The sequence below is a fragment of the Exophiala bonariae genome, assembly GCF_035927105.1.
Source record: "Exophiala bonariae strain CCFEE 5792 chromosome Unknown scaffold_9, whole genome shotgun sequence".
NCBI lineage: Eukaryota > Fungi > Ascomycota > Eurotiomycetes > Chaetothyriales > Herpotrichiellaceae > Exophiala > Exophiala bonariae.
In genome coordinates this window covers 85,731-98,986 of record NW_027042484.1, presented here as the reverse complement: position 1 = coordinate 98,986, position 13,256 = coordinate 85,731, and the positions used below count along the sequence as shown (strand labels likewise).

At 50.2% G+C, this 13,256-nt stretch overlaps 5 protein-coding genes across 5 annotated transcripts; 2 read left to right on the top strand and 3 right to left on the bottom strand.

Annotated features, from left to right (window-relative positions):
• Nucleotides 1–116: 116 nt before the first annotated feature.
• LTR84_012863 (uncharacterized protein) lies at nt 117–2,118 on the top strand (the record flags this gene model as incomplete). The annotated part of the gene is made up of 3 exons (XM_064856370.1): nt 117–384; nt 446–1,117; nt 1,166–2,118. The coding sequence occupies 3 exons, from the start codon at nt 117–119 to the stop codon at nt 2,116–2,118; spliced, it is 1,893 nt and encodes a 630-aa protein (XP_064707546.1).
• Nucleotides 2,119–4,228: 2,110 nt separating this feature from the next.
• Nucleotides 4,229–5,011, bottom strand: LTR84_012862 (uncharacterized protein; the record flags this gene model as incomplete). The annotated part of the gene is made up of 1 exon (XM_064856369.1): nt 4,229–5,011. The coding sequence occupies one exon, from the start codon at nt 5,009–5,011 to the stop codon at nt 4,229–4,231; it is 783 nt and encodes a 260-aa protein (XP_064707545.1).
• Nucleotides 5,012–6,438: 1,427 nt separating this feature from the next.
• On the bottom strand, nt 6,439–8,113 carry LTR84_012861 (uncharacterized protein; the record flags this gene model as incomplete). The annotated part of the gene is made up of 3 exons (XM_064856368.1): nt 6,439–7,147; nt 7,202–7,323; nt 7,382–8,113. 3 exons carry the CDS (start codon nt 8,111–8,113, stop codon nt 6,439–6,441), a joined length of 1,563 nt encoding a protein of 520 aa, XP_064707544.1.
• An 889-nt stretch (nt 8,114–9,002) lies between these two features.
• Nucleotides 9,003–10,319, top strand: CKB2 (casein kinase 2 regulatory subunit; the record flags this gene model as incomplete). Its single annotated transcript, XM_064856367.1, has 2 exons — nt 9,003–9,059; nt 9,552–10,319. The coding sequence occupies 2 exons, from the start codon at nt 9,003–9,005 to the stop codon at nt 10,317–10,319; spliced, it is 825 nt and encodes a 274-aa protein (XP_064707543.1).
• Nucleotides 10,320–11,096: 777 nt separating this feature from the next.
• Nucleotides 11,097–12,756, bottom strand: LTR84_012859 (uncharacterized protein; the record flags this gene model as incomplete). The annotated part of the gene is made up of 4 exons (XM_064856366.1): nt 11,097–12,235; nt 12,282–12,435; nt 12,492–12,610; nt 12,684–12,756. The coding sequence occupies 4 exons, from the start codon at nt 12,754–12,756 to the stop codon at nt 11,097–11,099; spliced, it is 1,485 nt and encodes a 494-aa protein (XP_064707542.1).
• Between the last annotated feature and the right edge of the window lie 500 nt (nt 12,757–13,256).

Genomic DNA, 13,256 nt, shown 5'->3' with positions numbered 1-13,256 from the left:
ACCCTCGTCTTGTCCTCCTTCTCCTAGTTTCATCTATTTCAAAGGCCAATATTTTATCTTACAGGCTTTTGTCACCCAGATATATACTCAAATCAAATCAATATCTGGCCAGCACAATGGCGGAAAAACAGCCCGAGGGCCGGAACTCTGCTCCACGATCTCTTCCTCTTTCCAGACTGGTCCTCGACCAAGCTCGTGTCACAGATGAGGTGCTGCATTTTCCCTATGAGGGCTCAGGCACAGCGGAAGATCCTTATATTGTAACGTATATTCCACAAGACGCTGGCAATCCATTCAACTGGAGCGGCAATTTTCGATGGTTCATTACAACCATCGTGGCCATTGAGACTCTTGCTGTGGCTTTCGCTTCAAGCGCCTTCAGTGGTGAGTTGTCCGAAATTGTATCCATTGATCCAGGTTGCAATGTATCTAACTCTTCTCCTAGGCGCCATACGAGAACTCATCGCCGATTTAGGTGCGAGTACCGAACTCATCACTGCTGGGATTTCGTTATTCGTCTTGGGCTTTGCAACCGGGCCATTGATATTCGCTCCTCTCAGCGAGATCTATGGACGCCAGATCATCTTCGTTGTTAGCTTTGGCGCCTTTACGGCTTTCAATGCTGGCTGTGCCGGTTCTCAAAATACCGGCACTCTACTCGTGCTCCGATTCTTCGCTGGCGCCTTTGGCTCCTCACCTCTGACCAATGCTGGGGGAGTCATCGCTGATATTTTCCCTGCATCTCAGCGTGGGCTGGCAATGAGCTTGTTTGCGCTGGCACCTTCCTTTGGTCCCTGTGCGTCTCCATGGATTGCTGGGTTCCTAAGTGAAAACGAAGGTTGGCGGTGGGTGATGGGTCTGCTCACTATCTTTTCTGGAGTGCTATGGATCCTGGGGACGCTGTTCGTGCCAGAGACGTACGCTCCAGTGATTTTGAGAAAGAGAGTTGCTGTTCTGAAACAGAAGACTGGAAAGGAATACATCCTCCAGGGCGACAAGGAAAAGGGCACACCTTCTCTTGGATCCGTACTCACCACTGCCCTGATCAGACCTTGGATTCTCCTCTTCATGGAGCCTATCGTCCTCCTGCTATCAATCTACATCGCTATTGTCTATGGTAAGTGCAATGCCGCAACTCTAACTTTTCATGCTGACATCTATCCAGGAACTCTCTACCTCCTCTTCGGCGCCTATCCCATCGTCTTTCAACAGACCCGTGGCTGGTCAGAAGGAGTTGGTGGTCTCCCTTTCCTGGGCGTCGCCGGCGGCATGGTCATTGGTATCGCTTTCGTCGCCTGGGCCAACAAGTGGTATGTTGCTGCGGCTGAAAAGAATGGCGGTATCGCACCACCTGAGGCACGCCTAGAGCCATCTTTATATGGCTCCATTGCTATTCCCATTGGAATGTTCTGGTTTGCATGGACGAATTACCCTTCCATCCATTGGATCTCACCCGTCCTTGCCGGAGCGCCATTCGGGTTCGGCCTGAACATCGTCTTTTTGGGCATCACGAACTACCTCATTGACTCTTACACTATCTTCGCCGCCTCAGTCCTTGCCGCAAACACCGTTCTACGATCACTATTCGGCGCTGCGTTCCCGCTCTTCACCAGCGACATGTATAAGGCTCTGGGGATTCACTGGGCAAGCTCAGTTCCGGCATTCCTCGCTCTAGCATGTGTGCCTTTCCCGTTCGTCTTCTACAAATACGGAGCACAGATCCGGGCCAAGTGTGTGTACGCAGCCCAGGCCGAAGCTGTGATGAACCAAATGCGTGCCAAAGCCGCCACGGCCGCCGCCGCCGCCGCCAATGGGCCTTCAAGAGCACAGGAAGAAAAAGAGCTGAGAAGATACCCGACAACCCACTCGACGACAAGCGGTTCAGAGGGTACCTCTGTCGACGGTCGGGCATTCGAGCCGCTAAAGGCCACCAGATCTCGCTCGACAGATGCCGTGGACAGGGCACAACTCACTCGCACCAAGTCAAGGGCCGAGTCTATCCCTGAAGCTGCCAACTATGATGCTAGCCCTTACGACATCGACCGTGTCTATACCTCGACTTCGCTCGCCGGGGTGGACCTCAACAGGAGTCGAACGAACCGATCAACCGGCCGATGAGAAACGGTTCTTTCGGCATCGAATCCATGTACACCAACAAAAACCTTTGATCTTGCATAGCATCGGCGCATTTACTTCTGGGCATGCAGCGCTACATAGAATTCCCTAGACCATCATGTTTTGGTCAAGTTAATAATTAGATACCCAATCCCAGTGCAATCTGGAACCTAATAAGAACAACGCCTTCATCATACAGAAATCAAACGATTTCTTTTCCTTTTTAACAAACCCTTTTTCACCAAAACTTCATGATCCTCCGACATAGCTCGTCCCAGACATCGTGCAGAATCTCGACGGGGCTTTCGATGCTGTATGTGTCGAACTGCCCCTCGAAACTCATGTCGGTGTATTCTCGCCCTAGCTGTCCGCAGTTGGAGTCGTTGGTCATCAGGAAGTCCCGATTGGGCCTCTCTGAGGAGGGAGTTGGTGTCTCTTCGTGATGCTACGTTATCGTCGGCAAAATTTCACATGTCAGTCAAGGGGGTTCGGTTCATGGGCTGCGAGGACAACGAAGGCCGCTCGCTGTCCCGGCGTTTGACTTACAAGGACTAGTATCTCGGGTTTGATCGACGACATGGGTAGATGTGATATAGTTGATGGTATAGACTTGTAGTGTCTGAATTGCCTTTAACAGAGTAGAGGTTATCTCGTCAGCTGATGGACGGTTGATATTGCATTTGTTTTGGTTTGGTTGACTTTTTTGTTTATTTGGTTTGTGAGGACCAGAACCTTTTGGTCCTTCACCTCGCGTACTCTCCAGAGGTATTTGACCTGCTGCGAGGAGACGGGTCAAGTGACCGCCGTCGTCTCAATCGAGTCCTGTGGAACATACTAGCGAGTTGTGTGCACATGTCAATCGAGAATGAAAAGAATGTCGCTCATGGCTCGTATGTGGTGTGATTACTTCTTGGAATTGGCCGCTGTCGCTGGTCACTCACTGGATAGACCACGAGCGCCGAGGTACTTCGTATCCCGTATGCTTGGGATCATCCACTAGTGGGTCTTGCACTTTCGGATTCAGGGCTACTTTACCCACTCTGAAAGGGAGTCAAGCCTGCTGTAAATGTTCCGTACGGGTAGATAACTCGAGAGATAGGCATGATGTTTAGATACGGTCACTAAAGGCCTGTTATCCGTGGTTAGTGGCCCTCGTAAATTTTCTATTCTGACATAATCAGGTCCCACAAGCCTAGATTCCCGTCTGGCACCCTTGGCTATTAGCTCGATCTAGTGAAGCAGGCTACAGTGTATTCGTGCTAAGTGAATTTCAAATTCTGGCTCAGGACGGGAGAGTTCACCCGGCGTACCGGACCATAACCTTGGAAGTGACCCGAGATGTCGAGAATGGAGAGAAAAAGATAACACAATGCTCAAAGAGGCACGGACTCGAGGGTTAATACGATCTTGCCCATTTATACTGGAAGTCGAGCGAAACGCATACTTGGGATACATGGCATCCTCAGACATTGTGCAGTACTTGATGTGATATCTCCATCGATTGGCCGATCTGGCCGCCCTGACGAGCACTATGTACACACAAAGATGTGCTGATCTTTCTTTTGTGCATTATTAGTTGTGCACGTGTGTCTCAATTTCTACGAGATTTCTTTCTTTCTTCCTTCCTTCCACCCTATGACCGGCTGCCTCTGCGCTGTTGGACCATTCCGGGGACACTGTGTCTGAAGAGCCTGCAAGGGTGACCAAAACCGGGATGAGTTCCAGTCTTCTTCGATGTCGAGTGATGGTAATCGGTTCGTATTCTCCAGGCAAAGTACGAGGCATAAGCAAAAGCTTGCTGTGAATGTAGTTGTGGAGGTCCATTCCCCAGGGTGCTCACTGGCTCAGAGATCAAATACCTGATCAGTACAATGATCTGCTAGCATTTTCTGTATCACTGTCTGACCCTTTATAAGTTGTCGAACCCATTTGGTGAGACTGACCATGCGAAGCCTTAACTGGGGAGTAGATTCCGTTATCAAGACGTCCGGCGAGTCGTGGAAAGCAAAACCCAGGATGGAAGATAGTCATGGTCAGAACAGCAATCGAGATCGTCCTATCAGAATATGGCAGTCAGTATCTGCAATCTGGGGAAGGTCAGTGTGGTTGTAACTTACACTCCTTCACAGATGATAAACAGCATCTCATTCTGCATTATGGGATTTCTCCAGCCACCAGACATTTCTGGAATGCGATAGACGCATCGGAGGAAAATTGCGATAAAGGCAGTAGCCAGGCCAAGGGCGAAGAGTCTGAACTTTGAGCTGCTGATAGTTGCCTTTGCCTCTTCCGAGAATGGATGTAGTTTGAGCGCACGCTTGCGTCGAACGACAAAATCAACGACAAAAACTCCAAATGCCGTCAATGTAAACACCTGCCATACGATACCCGCCATCGCGAGATGGTCACCCTTTGCACGAAGCTTGGAGTTGCTCCCAGCGCTAGCCGCAATGCCACCTCCAGCTCCTTGGAGAGCCAATGAAATGCTGTCGGCGAAGATAAAGATCCAGGTATAGAAACGAGGTCGAATTCGTGACCATTTCTCTCCGAAGCACAAGCAAATATGCTTGAGGGTGAGATATATCGCTGCAGAGAGGTACGCCGGAGCGATGATGAGAAGCGTGATTTGGAGCTTGAAAGCGGTACTGTTGAATGGGTTCGTGTGGAGCATGATACGGCCTGCATACCCAACACACGATGACAAGCAGCCAAGTCCCATACCAATCATATAAGTCCAAGTACGGTATCGCCAACCGAGGTACACATTGAGGAAAGTGAAGAGGCCGAAGAAAGCTGCGAAGAAACAATTCGCAAAGGTATTTGGATAGTATCCATAGATGGACGCTTCAACAGGGCACTCTGGTGTAACATTGTCACAGAGAAGTGGAGATGCCATCTTGGGGGCTATGGGTAGGGGTATGGAGAAGAAAGAAGGTGGGATGAGGATGAATAACTTACCAGAGTGAATGGGTATGAACGCTGAATATATACACGCTGACCGATTGTATACCTGCCTAAGTCACTGGCAACTTGAATCTTTCGTACTGGGGGCCAAAAATGAGTCTGATCAGACCGAAACCGAAGCCGACATTGACCCTGATCACCGTGCCTACAAGCCATCAACCACGAGAACATGGATCTTGCTCTAGGTGAGACGCACTTGAGACCCAACCATCAGGACTGATATTCAGTCGATCAAGAATCAAGAGTTTAGGCCCCCAGATTGTTGATATCTCCCCCAATCCTTATGTCAGGAGGCCTATCAAGCCGGTGGAGAATGGTATAGTGGATGGAAAACGATCCAGCAACTGAGATATAAAGAATTAACTTCTTCATCTGGAAAGTGGGACTCCACAGCTATCGCAGTTGGTCGATAACCTGGGAGGCCCTTGCCATAGCAGAACGACCAGTCTTCTTGTTTCGCCCTCTAAGTCGGGTTTGGAACGGATCAGCTAAATTAAGAACCTGATATCCTCACCCTCGACGGGGCGATATATGAGACCGACGAAACCAGCTTCATGCGGAGGGGATATCGCCTGGATCTTATTGTACTAGACTCGTTTGGTGTTCTTGTAGTGTTGAAGGCTAGCTTTATTTGGGAGATTGAGCGTGGTGATTCGTCAAATGCCCGACGATGAGCACTGTGGCGAAGGCCGGACCCTATCGCCTAGCCCTATGCATGTACTTCATATGATGACTGGTCCTGCTTGTATACTTTCGCTCAGGCCTCCCATATATGCCTTGAGATTGGCGAAGTTAAGATGGAGTACTCTTTGCCGAGATCTCCTGGCCCCAGGCCTGAGTGTCCAGAACAGCCAATCAGAGGATAGAAATTGACTTTCGAATTAGGAAATGCTCCACATCAGTGCTCGAGTAACAGCCTTGGCTTGGGGAATTTCATTTTGCTGCTTCGGGCTCCTTGCTTTATTTGTCATCTAAAAGAAGCAGGACCTTTGGCATGTGGAATTTCCCAAGGTGATTCGTTTTGGATATATTAATAAAATATGGTAACCTCGAGATAAATTGACAGATCTCCTTGAAGCTGTTGAGGGGCCCATAAAGGAGTGTAGTAACTGGATAGCTGATCAGAATACGTCGTACTCGTAAGGTCAAAGACAGCTTCCAGTAGTCAGCTTTCCCGCCAGGTTGCTACCCGCTCATCCCTCGTAGAGCCGATTTCTTCTGATATTGGGACAAATCTTCCGAGTTGATTTTCAGTTGCACATCTGCTGCCATCACCCCTCACAAAAAGTCGACTTGTGCTGTGTACTCGACGTTGGCTTTCTTGCAGCCATTGTTGATCGATTCTGCATGTTTTGACTATCAAGTTTTGAGACGTAGTTTCTTCCTTCCTAGACCTGCAGTCCAACATGCACTCCATGCCTTAAGAGAGTGTTCATCGGCAAGAAATTGCCGGAAAAGATATTCTGGCTGAGCCATACCGAAAGGATTCGGTAGACTATCGATGACAGAATCCACAAGTGGCGCACTTCGATAAGCAAGTGATGGGCGTTCATTGCCGATCCCTGCGGCTAGCGTTGTGGCCCATATCTTCAAATCAACTTGCCACTCATCGCGGGGTTGGAAGTCTTTGATTGAGCCCATGAGATCTGCTAACATTCGGTGGAAGATGCCACTAAGTGAAAATCGGCGAAGGATGTAACAAGCTAGGCAGAACAACGAAAGGCATACTAATTTTTCTGTGCTAGGAGGGTTCACCGTCCTTTCACGTTCAAGGATGGGGAACTGGTTCTCTATGTCCACCCATGGTCGGAGTTTCATGAACATAGCTGTGTTTTTCGATACATTGGAGTCATTGACAAGTTCGATCCACACAGAAAATCGAGCAAGGATGCTGGTCAGGCCCAATGACAGCTGACCTTCCAGTGCCAGTGCGCGGAAACCAGGTGGAAGTGTCATTGACGATTCGGCGGGAATTGGACTCGACATAGTGGGCGGGACGCTCACATTTTTGCGATCTGGGTGGTGTTTATTCTCCGAATATTCTAGAGCTTGAAGGTAAACTTTACTTCTGCAGCAGCGTCAGTACACTTTTAGACACCCAAAAAGAGTTTACTTTACTTACGCGTCTAAATAGCCTAGAAATATTTGCTTTTGCAAGTCAGTCTTGAAGGCGTTTGGTTGTGTCGACATTTGACGTAGGGCAGATAAATGGAGCCGGAAGGAAGTGCTTTCGAATCGAATGAGCTGTTCAGATCAGTCAGCTCAATCCCGGCAGCTTGGTGAAACAAGAATCCAGACATACATCGAGTGCCAGGAGATTCAGAACCGTGAGCATCATCGTCTCGTCGACAGGGCATTGACTATTTAGTCGCAGTGATAGTGTATGGAGAGCGATACCTTTATGATAAAGCACTTCGGGCGATATGAATTCAGCGACATCACGTCCAAGCATATACTCTCGTATCGCCTGGCTCAAAGCCACAAGTGATTGAAAAGTCTCTGCATTGCTCATGGCCAGTCCAAACATGCGGGAAATGACGACGCCGGTGAAAGCTGGCTGACCGTCTAAAAACGCTGACGCACAATTTAGTTTTGGAGATTCATCAATTGGTTTAGGCAAGAGTTGTGTCATACCTGGGATTTGTGCCGGCGTCCACTCTTTCAACCAGAAGTCAACTGCTCCTTCAACACATCCTCGAACTTCAATAGGATATGAATTGAAAGGATCCCTACGGGTACCCGTGAACTCGATAGTCAAAGGTGACGGACTGGCGATGACGGCAGAATTTCTCGTGTCACATTGAGACGGATCAGCGTCAACCGATGGAGGACCACCCGATGATATGGACTCATCGGGAGTGTCCTCTCTGGACTTCGTCCACGAAACTGCTAGCTGCTTTTTGAGAGCAATCTTTTTAGGCCGTCGACCTGTATGTCGATGCGTGTACGAGTTGACAGTATATCGGGTCTCTGGTGCCCGAAGCTCATCAGGATGTTTGATACTGACAATGGTGAAAGCAGGTTTGTCCGTCATTCTCAATCCTAGAATATCTAAAGGACCGAAGGTGGTGCGCAATTGAGACACTTGTCAAGCCTTTTGAAAGTTTATAAAATGCGGTTGCTGCGTCCCACCTCTGGGCCCGTCAAAGAAAAGTTGTCACAACTCGCCATAGCCATAACATGATTATGTTCATCTATCCGGTACTTGAAAAGAGCTCCATCGTTGGATGCATTGCATGGAAGCAGCATTGCGCCTCTGTGTACGCAATAATGGAGCATGCAAACTCCAAGCTCGATTCCTGAATTAATGACGAAAAGCCATAGTTGTGTCGCTTTAAGCCGAGCCAAGATCAACCTGCTACGACGCCAAACTTTGGATGGGAAAGTGCCAAACAACTGGCGATGTTAGCTCCAGCCGTTAAGAAAATACCCACATTTCATGTTGAGGCTGAGGTGCCAGGCCCCAAGGTTCGGCCGTAGAACTAAAGACGATGACGGGATGGTAATATCTTTTCCCTATGCCACGGATACTCCGCATGTCGCAAGTTTGATCTAGGATGAGCTTTTCAAGATGTGATCTAGCTACGTACCTAAGGCAGCTAAATTCGCAATTACCTTCGCTCAAGCCGGAAACTGAAATCGCGCGAAGCATCAATATTGCCCGCCGTAATGCCAAGGGCGCATCTGGCGCGACTGTCCTTCACCGGACTGTTTGTGAGATCTGAACCTCACAAGGCACTGTCCTTTCGCTCTCACAACCACGACCAAAACCCAACATTCCGTATCTCTAGCCACGTAAAAGTTCAAACTCAACATTGATACACAGAGAACTTGTTCTTCACCCTCAATTTACTTGACCAAATCACGTCGGCCTACAGCGCCTCCAAGGAAGGCAGTGGCTGGCTGCCCATGCCGTTCAGATAATGGAGGACTTTCAATCAGAAACGGACAGTGACTACACGAGTTACTGGCGAGATTGGGTGAGTTTGTTCTTTTTCTACGGCGTTTCCCAGCCTCATGTTGCGCCCTGTCCTTGTTATTTGACCAGAGTGAAATCCATGAAGGTGTGCCTTGCTTGAGCAGAACCACGGTGCTAGCACCCACGCCCCCACACAACCCGAAGGGACGTTCAAATCTATTTGTGAGAAGCAATTCAAGGAATGATAGTGGAGTTCAATTCCGTTCACTGTAGTCATCTGAGCTTGATCTGTGCCTGGGTATATGATCAAGACGCCATTCTCGGCATGGATGGATTCCACAATATTGCTTTTCGTCCTCGCCCACGACAATCCACCATGGGAAATGGCTGGCAAGCACTGCACAAGAAGTGCCAAATTGAAGCAACGGCCTCTATTTCTTACATTCAACCATAAAGTCTACGTGTGTGATTCTGGAAAGATGCTCGCTCTGCTTTACTGATCAAAGCCTATAAAAACTACCAAACTTGCTGACCAAATCTACCCCATGTCTAGTTCATATCATCTCGTGGCAACGAATACTTCTGCGAGATCGACGAGGAATACATCACAGATCGATTCAATCTGACCGGCCTTAACACGGAGGTCCACTACTACCAACATGCACTCGATCTCATCACCGACGTCTTCGATCTCGACTGTGAAGATGATATGCGTGAAACGATTGAAAAGTCTGCTCGACACCTGTACGGCCTCGTCCACGCACGATACATCGTGACAACTCGTGGACTAGCTAAGATGGTCGACAAGTTCAAGAAATCCGACTTTGGCCGGTGTCCACGAGTACTTTGTGACAGCCACCCTCTACTCCCGTTCGGACCCAGCGACAACCCAGGCTTAAAGAGCGTGAAACTCTTCTGCGCCAAATGCGAGGACATCTACAACCCCAAATCTTCACGGCACGCCGCCATCGATGGCGCCTACTTCGGTTCCAGCTTCCACAACATCCTCTTCCAGGTTTATCCGGCGCTCGTGCCCGTCAAAACCCGCAGACGGTACGAACCCAAAGTATTCGGATTCCGCATGCACGCGGCAGCAGCACTGGGACGATGGCAGGATGGCGAACGAAGGGAGATGCGTACGCGGCTGAAGGAAGCAGGCGTGATCGCCGAAGGCGCACAGCTGTACATTGAGGACGCGGAGAGCAGCGACGGCGAAGGCGACGACGACCCGGAAGATCTGGAAGACAACAACGGCGACAGCCGCATGGGCGGCGGCGTTCAGACAGGCGGCGACCCTGAGCAGATCCGCGGCCCTGCGTAGTGGAAGGGCCCCAGGGCAGTCTTATTCCAGACGGTGCGATGGTGGACGAGTCACAAGACGCGCAGACAGTGGAGACGTGGCCACCCTTCACCCACGTTCCTCGACCCTCGACCGGCGCCTCAGCCGGTCCGCCAGCCGTGGATGACGCGCATGTGGTCGGCCAATCGCGCCCTCAGGTGCAAACACACTTTCCCTCACGAAGTCGGCTGGAACCAGAGCTGGCCTTACTGCCGCGCCATGAGTTATCTGGAGACGTTGCGCTGGAACCGGCTGAAGCGGGAGGCGATGCGGCTTCCGAAGGAGTTTGAGTGGTCCGCTTGACTTGGTGTGATGGAATGGTTGCATGGTTGTATTTATGATCTTTACGAATGGTTATGGGGAAGGGAGGCTGGAGATGACCGAGGGCAATCAATTCAACCGCTGGGCAAGGTCTCTTGAAGTGATCCAAATGCAATGGCAGGGGTTGAGGCACGAAGGGGTTCAGGTTTTACTTCTCACATTCAAACTCTAAACAAAGGTGGCAATGGTCACGGCTAGAACATGGAACATCTTCACGAGACACTGGCGCGGAGCATAGATCGTGTCTATTCCTTCTCAAAACAGCTAGCTATCTGTTCATTCTTTCGATTCTTTAACCTTCATCTTCGTCTACTCATCCGTCATGTGCAATGTTCCGTCCAACCATGGAGACTCCCTGGAACGCAGTGAGTATCTGCCCTGTACGAACAGTGGGGCAGTCTGAACTCGAGCTCGAGGCGGCTCGACCGCACAAGACTTCTAGTCTCTGCGGCGGCGCTTGCCCTTCCTGCCTGTGTCTTCCTGGCCCTCGACCTCCTCCTCGTCCTTACCCTTCTTCAGCTCTTCCGGCTGCAGGCCCCAGGCTTCGGCATCGATCCAGTCTTCGCCGTCTGACCACTCGCCCACGTGTCCTTCGGCTTTGCACCACTCCCAAACCTTGTCGCGCATTCTCTTCGCCCTTATCAGCTTCGCCAGAAGTGCTTCGTAGCCACGGATGCTTTCTTCTTGCTTTTGTATGTACATGGTCAACAGGCGTCTGGTCTCGAGGAATTCTTCGACCGGTAGGCCGAGGCGGGCTAGGTGTCTTGGGGCTCGTTGGCTTGCGGCCAATGATGGTGGTAGGAGGAATAAGGGGTCGATTTGGAGTAGTGATGAATCGGTCGTCGTAGTAGAGAAATGGGGGGAGTCGGCCGTTGACTCCTCTTGCTCGGCTGCACGTGCTCGTGTGATTCTTCGTGTAGGTGCTTCCGGTGTGCCATCGTTGGGGAGCTCTTCGTCGTTTTGCTCTTCTGTGTCAGTGTCCATTTTGTCTGCGGCATCTAGGCTGTTCGAATCTTCCCCATCTTGGGCTTGTTTCACGCCAGACCTGTTGTCTTCGCCAGGATCGGCATCTTCATGTACGCCATTGGTAGCTGGTTGATCTGCTTCAGACATATCAACCTCGTGAGTGGCTGAGGCTTTTGTTGATTCCGCCACTTTTTGTTCATTGTCAGGAGTTTCCACAGTTGAAGTGTCCTTTGGCGATGGATTATCTTTGTCGAGTGCAGCCGCAGTGCCGTGGTCTCCAGAATTGGCGTGGTCACGTCCGTCAATACCATTTTGGAGGATCCCGTTCCTTGATGTCTTTCGCTTTTTGCGAGGTGAGAGGGCGGGCAACCTAGGTTTGGGCTCGAACAAATCCCAATCGTCCAAACCTTCTGTAACCTGGGATGGAATCCAAGATTCATCACCAATAAAATGTCTGTTCTGGTTCTTTGCGCGCCAAAGATTGGCTCTCTCCTGGCGCAGTTTGTCTTCGGTAGTCCTGACCATTTCGGGGAGAGCAGGATCGAGGAAGGGGAGGGACAAAGTGGGATGCGTTGCAAGTTCGGAGGGGTGCTTAAGAGGGCCCAAGAGCTCTAAATAATGTCAGCGAATGTATACATGACGTTAGATTGTGCGTACCCTCAATGCGAATCCCGCTGTATGGGTTTTCGTCCTGCGCATCTTCGTCTGCTTCTGTATCGCTTTCGCTGTCACCTAGTTCATCGCCATATTCGTTGTATCGCCTGGGATTTCTGTCGAGGATGTAGCGCGTATATCCAGCGTGTTCGATCTTCTACGGCGTTTGTCAACATTGACAACTGAAAAGCTAAAGGCGGAAGGAAAGTTTACCTGTTTATAGCCCTCGATACTATGCGGGTATGGAAGGGCACCAGAGTGGACGTTATTGGCACCATATCTCAACTTGTTTCCTCTGTTGGTCGCACCGTGAATGGGCTGGTTTGTGGGAGCTAGGTGGGCAAGTTAGGGCCAGGCTCATCAACCGCGAATGTTGGTTGTCTCGGAAGGAAAAAAGGTGATTACCTTCTTTTTCCCTACGGATAGCTCGTTTGAGCCCCGCGATGGTCTCTGCGATCTCGACGTGCTGAGGAGGCATTTTGTTGGTACTACGAAAGGAGGGTTGAGGTAGCGAGGTAACGGTAGGTGGGAATCGCGGCGAGTAAAGTGGTTGGGATGGGCCTCCCAACCAAAAAGGAGGGGTGAAAATTGTTTCTTTCAGGAAGAAGAGGGTCTGGAGGGAATCTGAGTCAACACCAGCCTTAGATGCATGATCATGAGTGTCGAAGTTAAGAAGAACGAGTGTTCAGGACGGTGACAAACTCCAGGTGCATCTTGAGAGCCAACTTCTCCTCAGAGGCTGATCTGCGGAGGAACTGACTCGTGACGCAGGAAATGTTGGTAGAACTTGACTCGCGAACAACAAGAATTCAATTCTAGGCAGGGGTGCTGCCTGATGAGATCATAAAATCCCTAACTTTTCTACTCTCTATCACCTGTTTGCTGAGTCTCCTGTCATCAACGACTCGGGGTATCACAACTCAAAGCATAATGGCGCAAGACTGATGTATCATGCATCTCCTTCACATGCCGCTACCC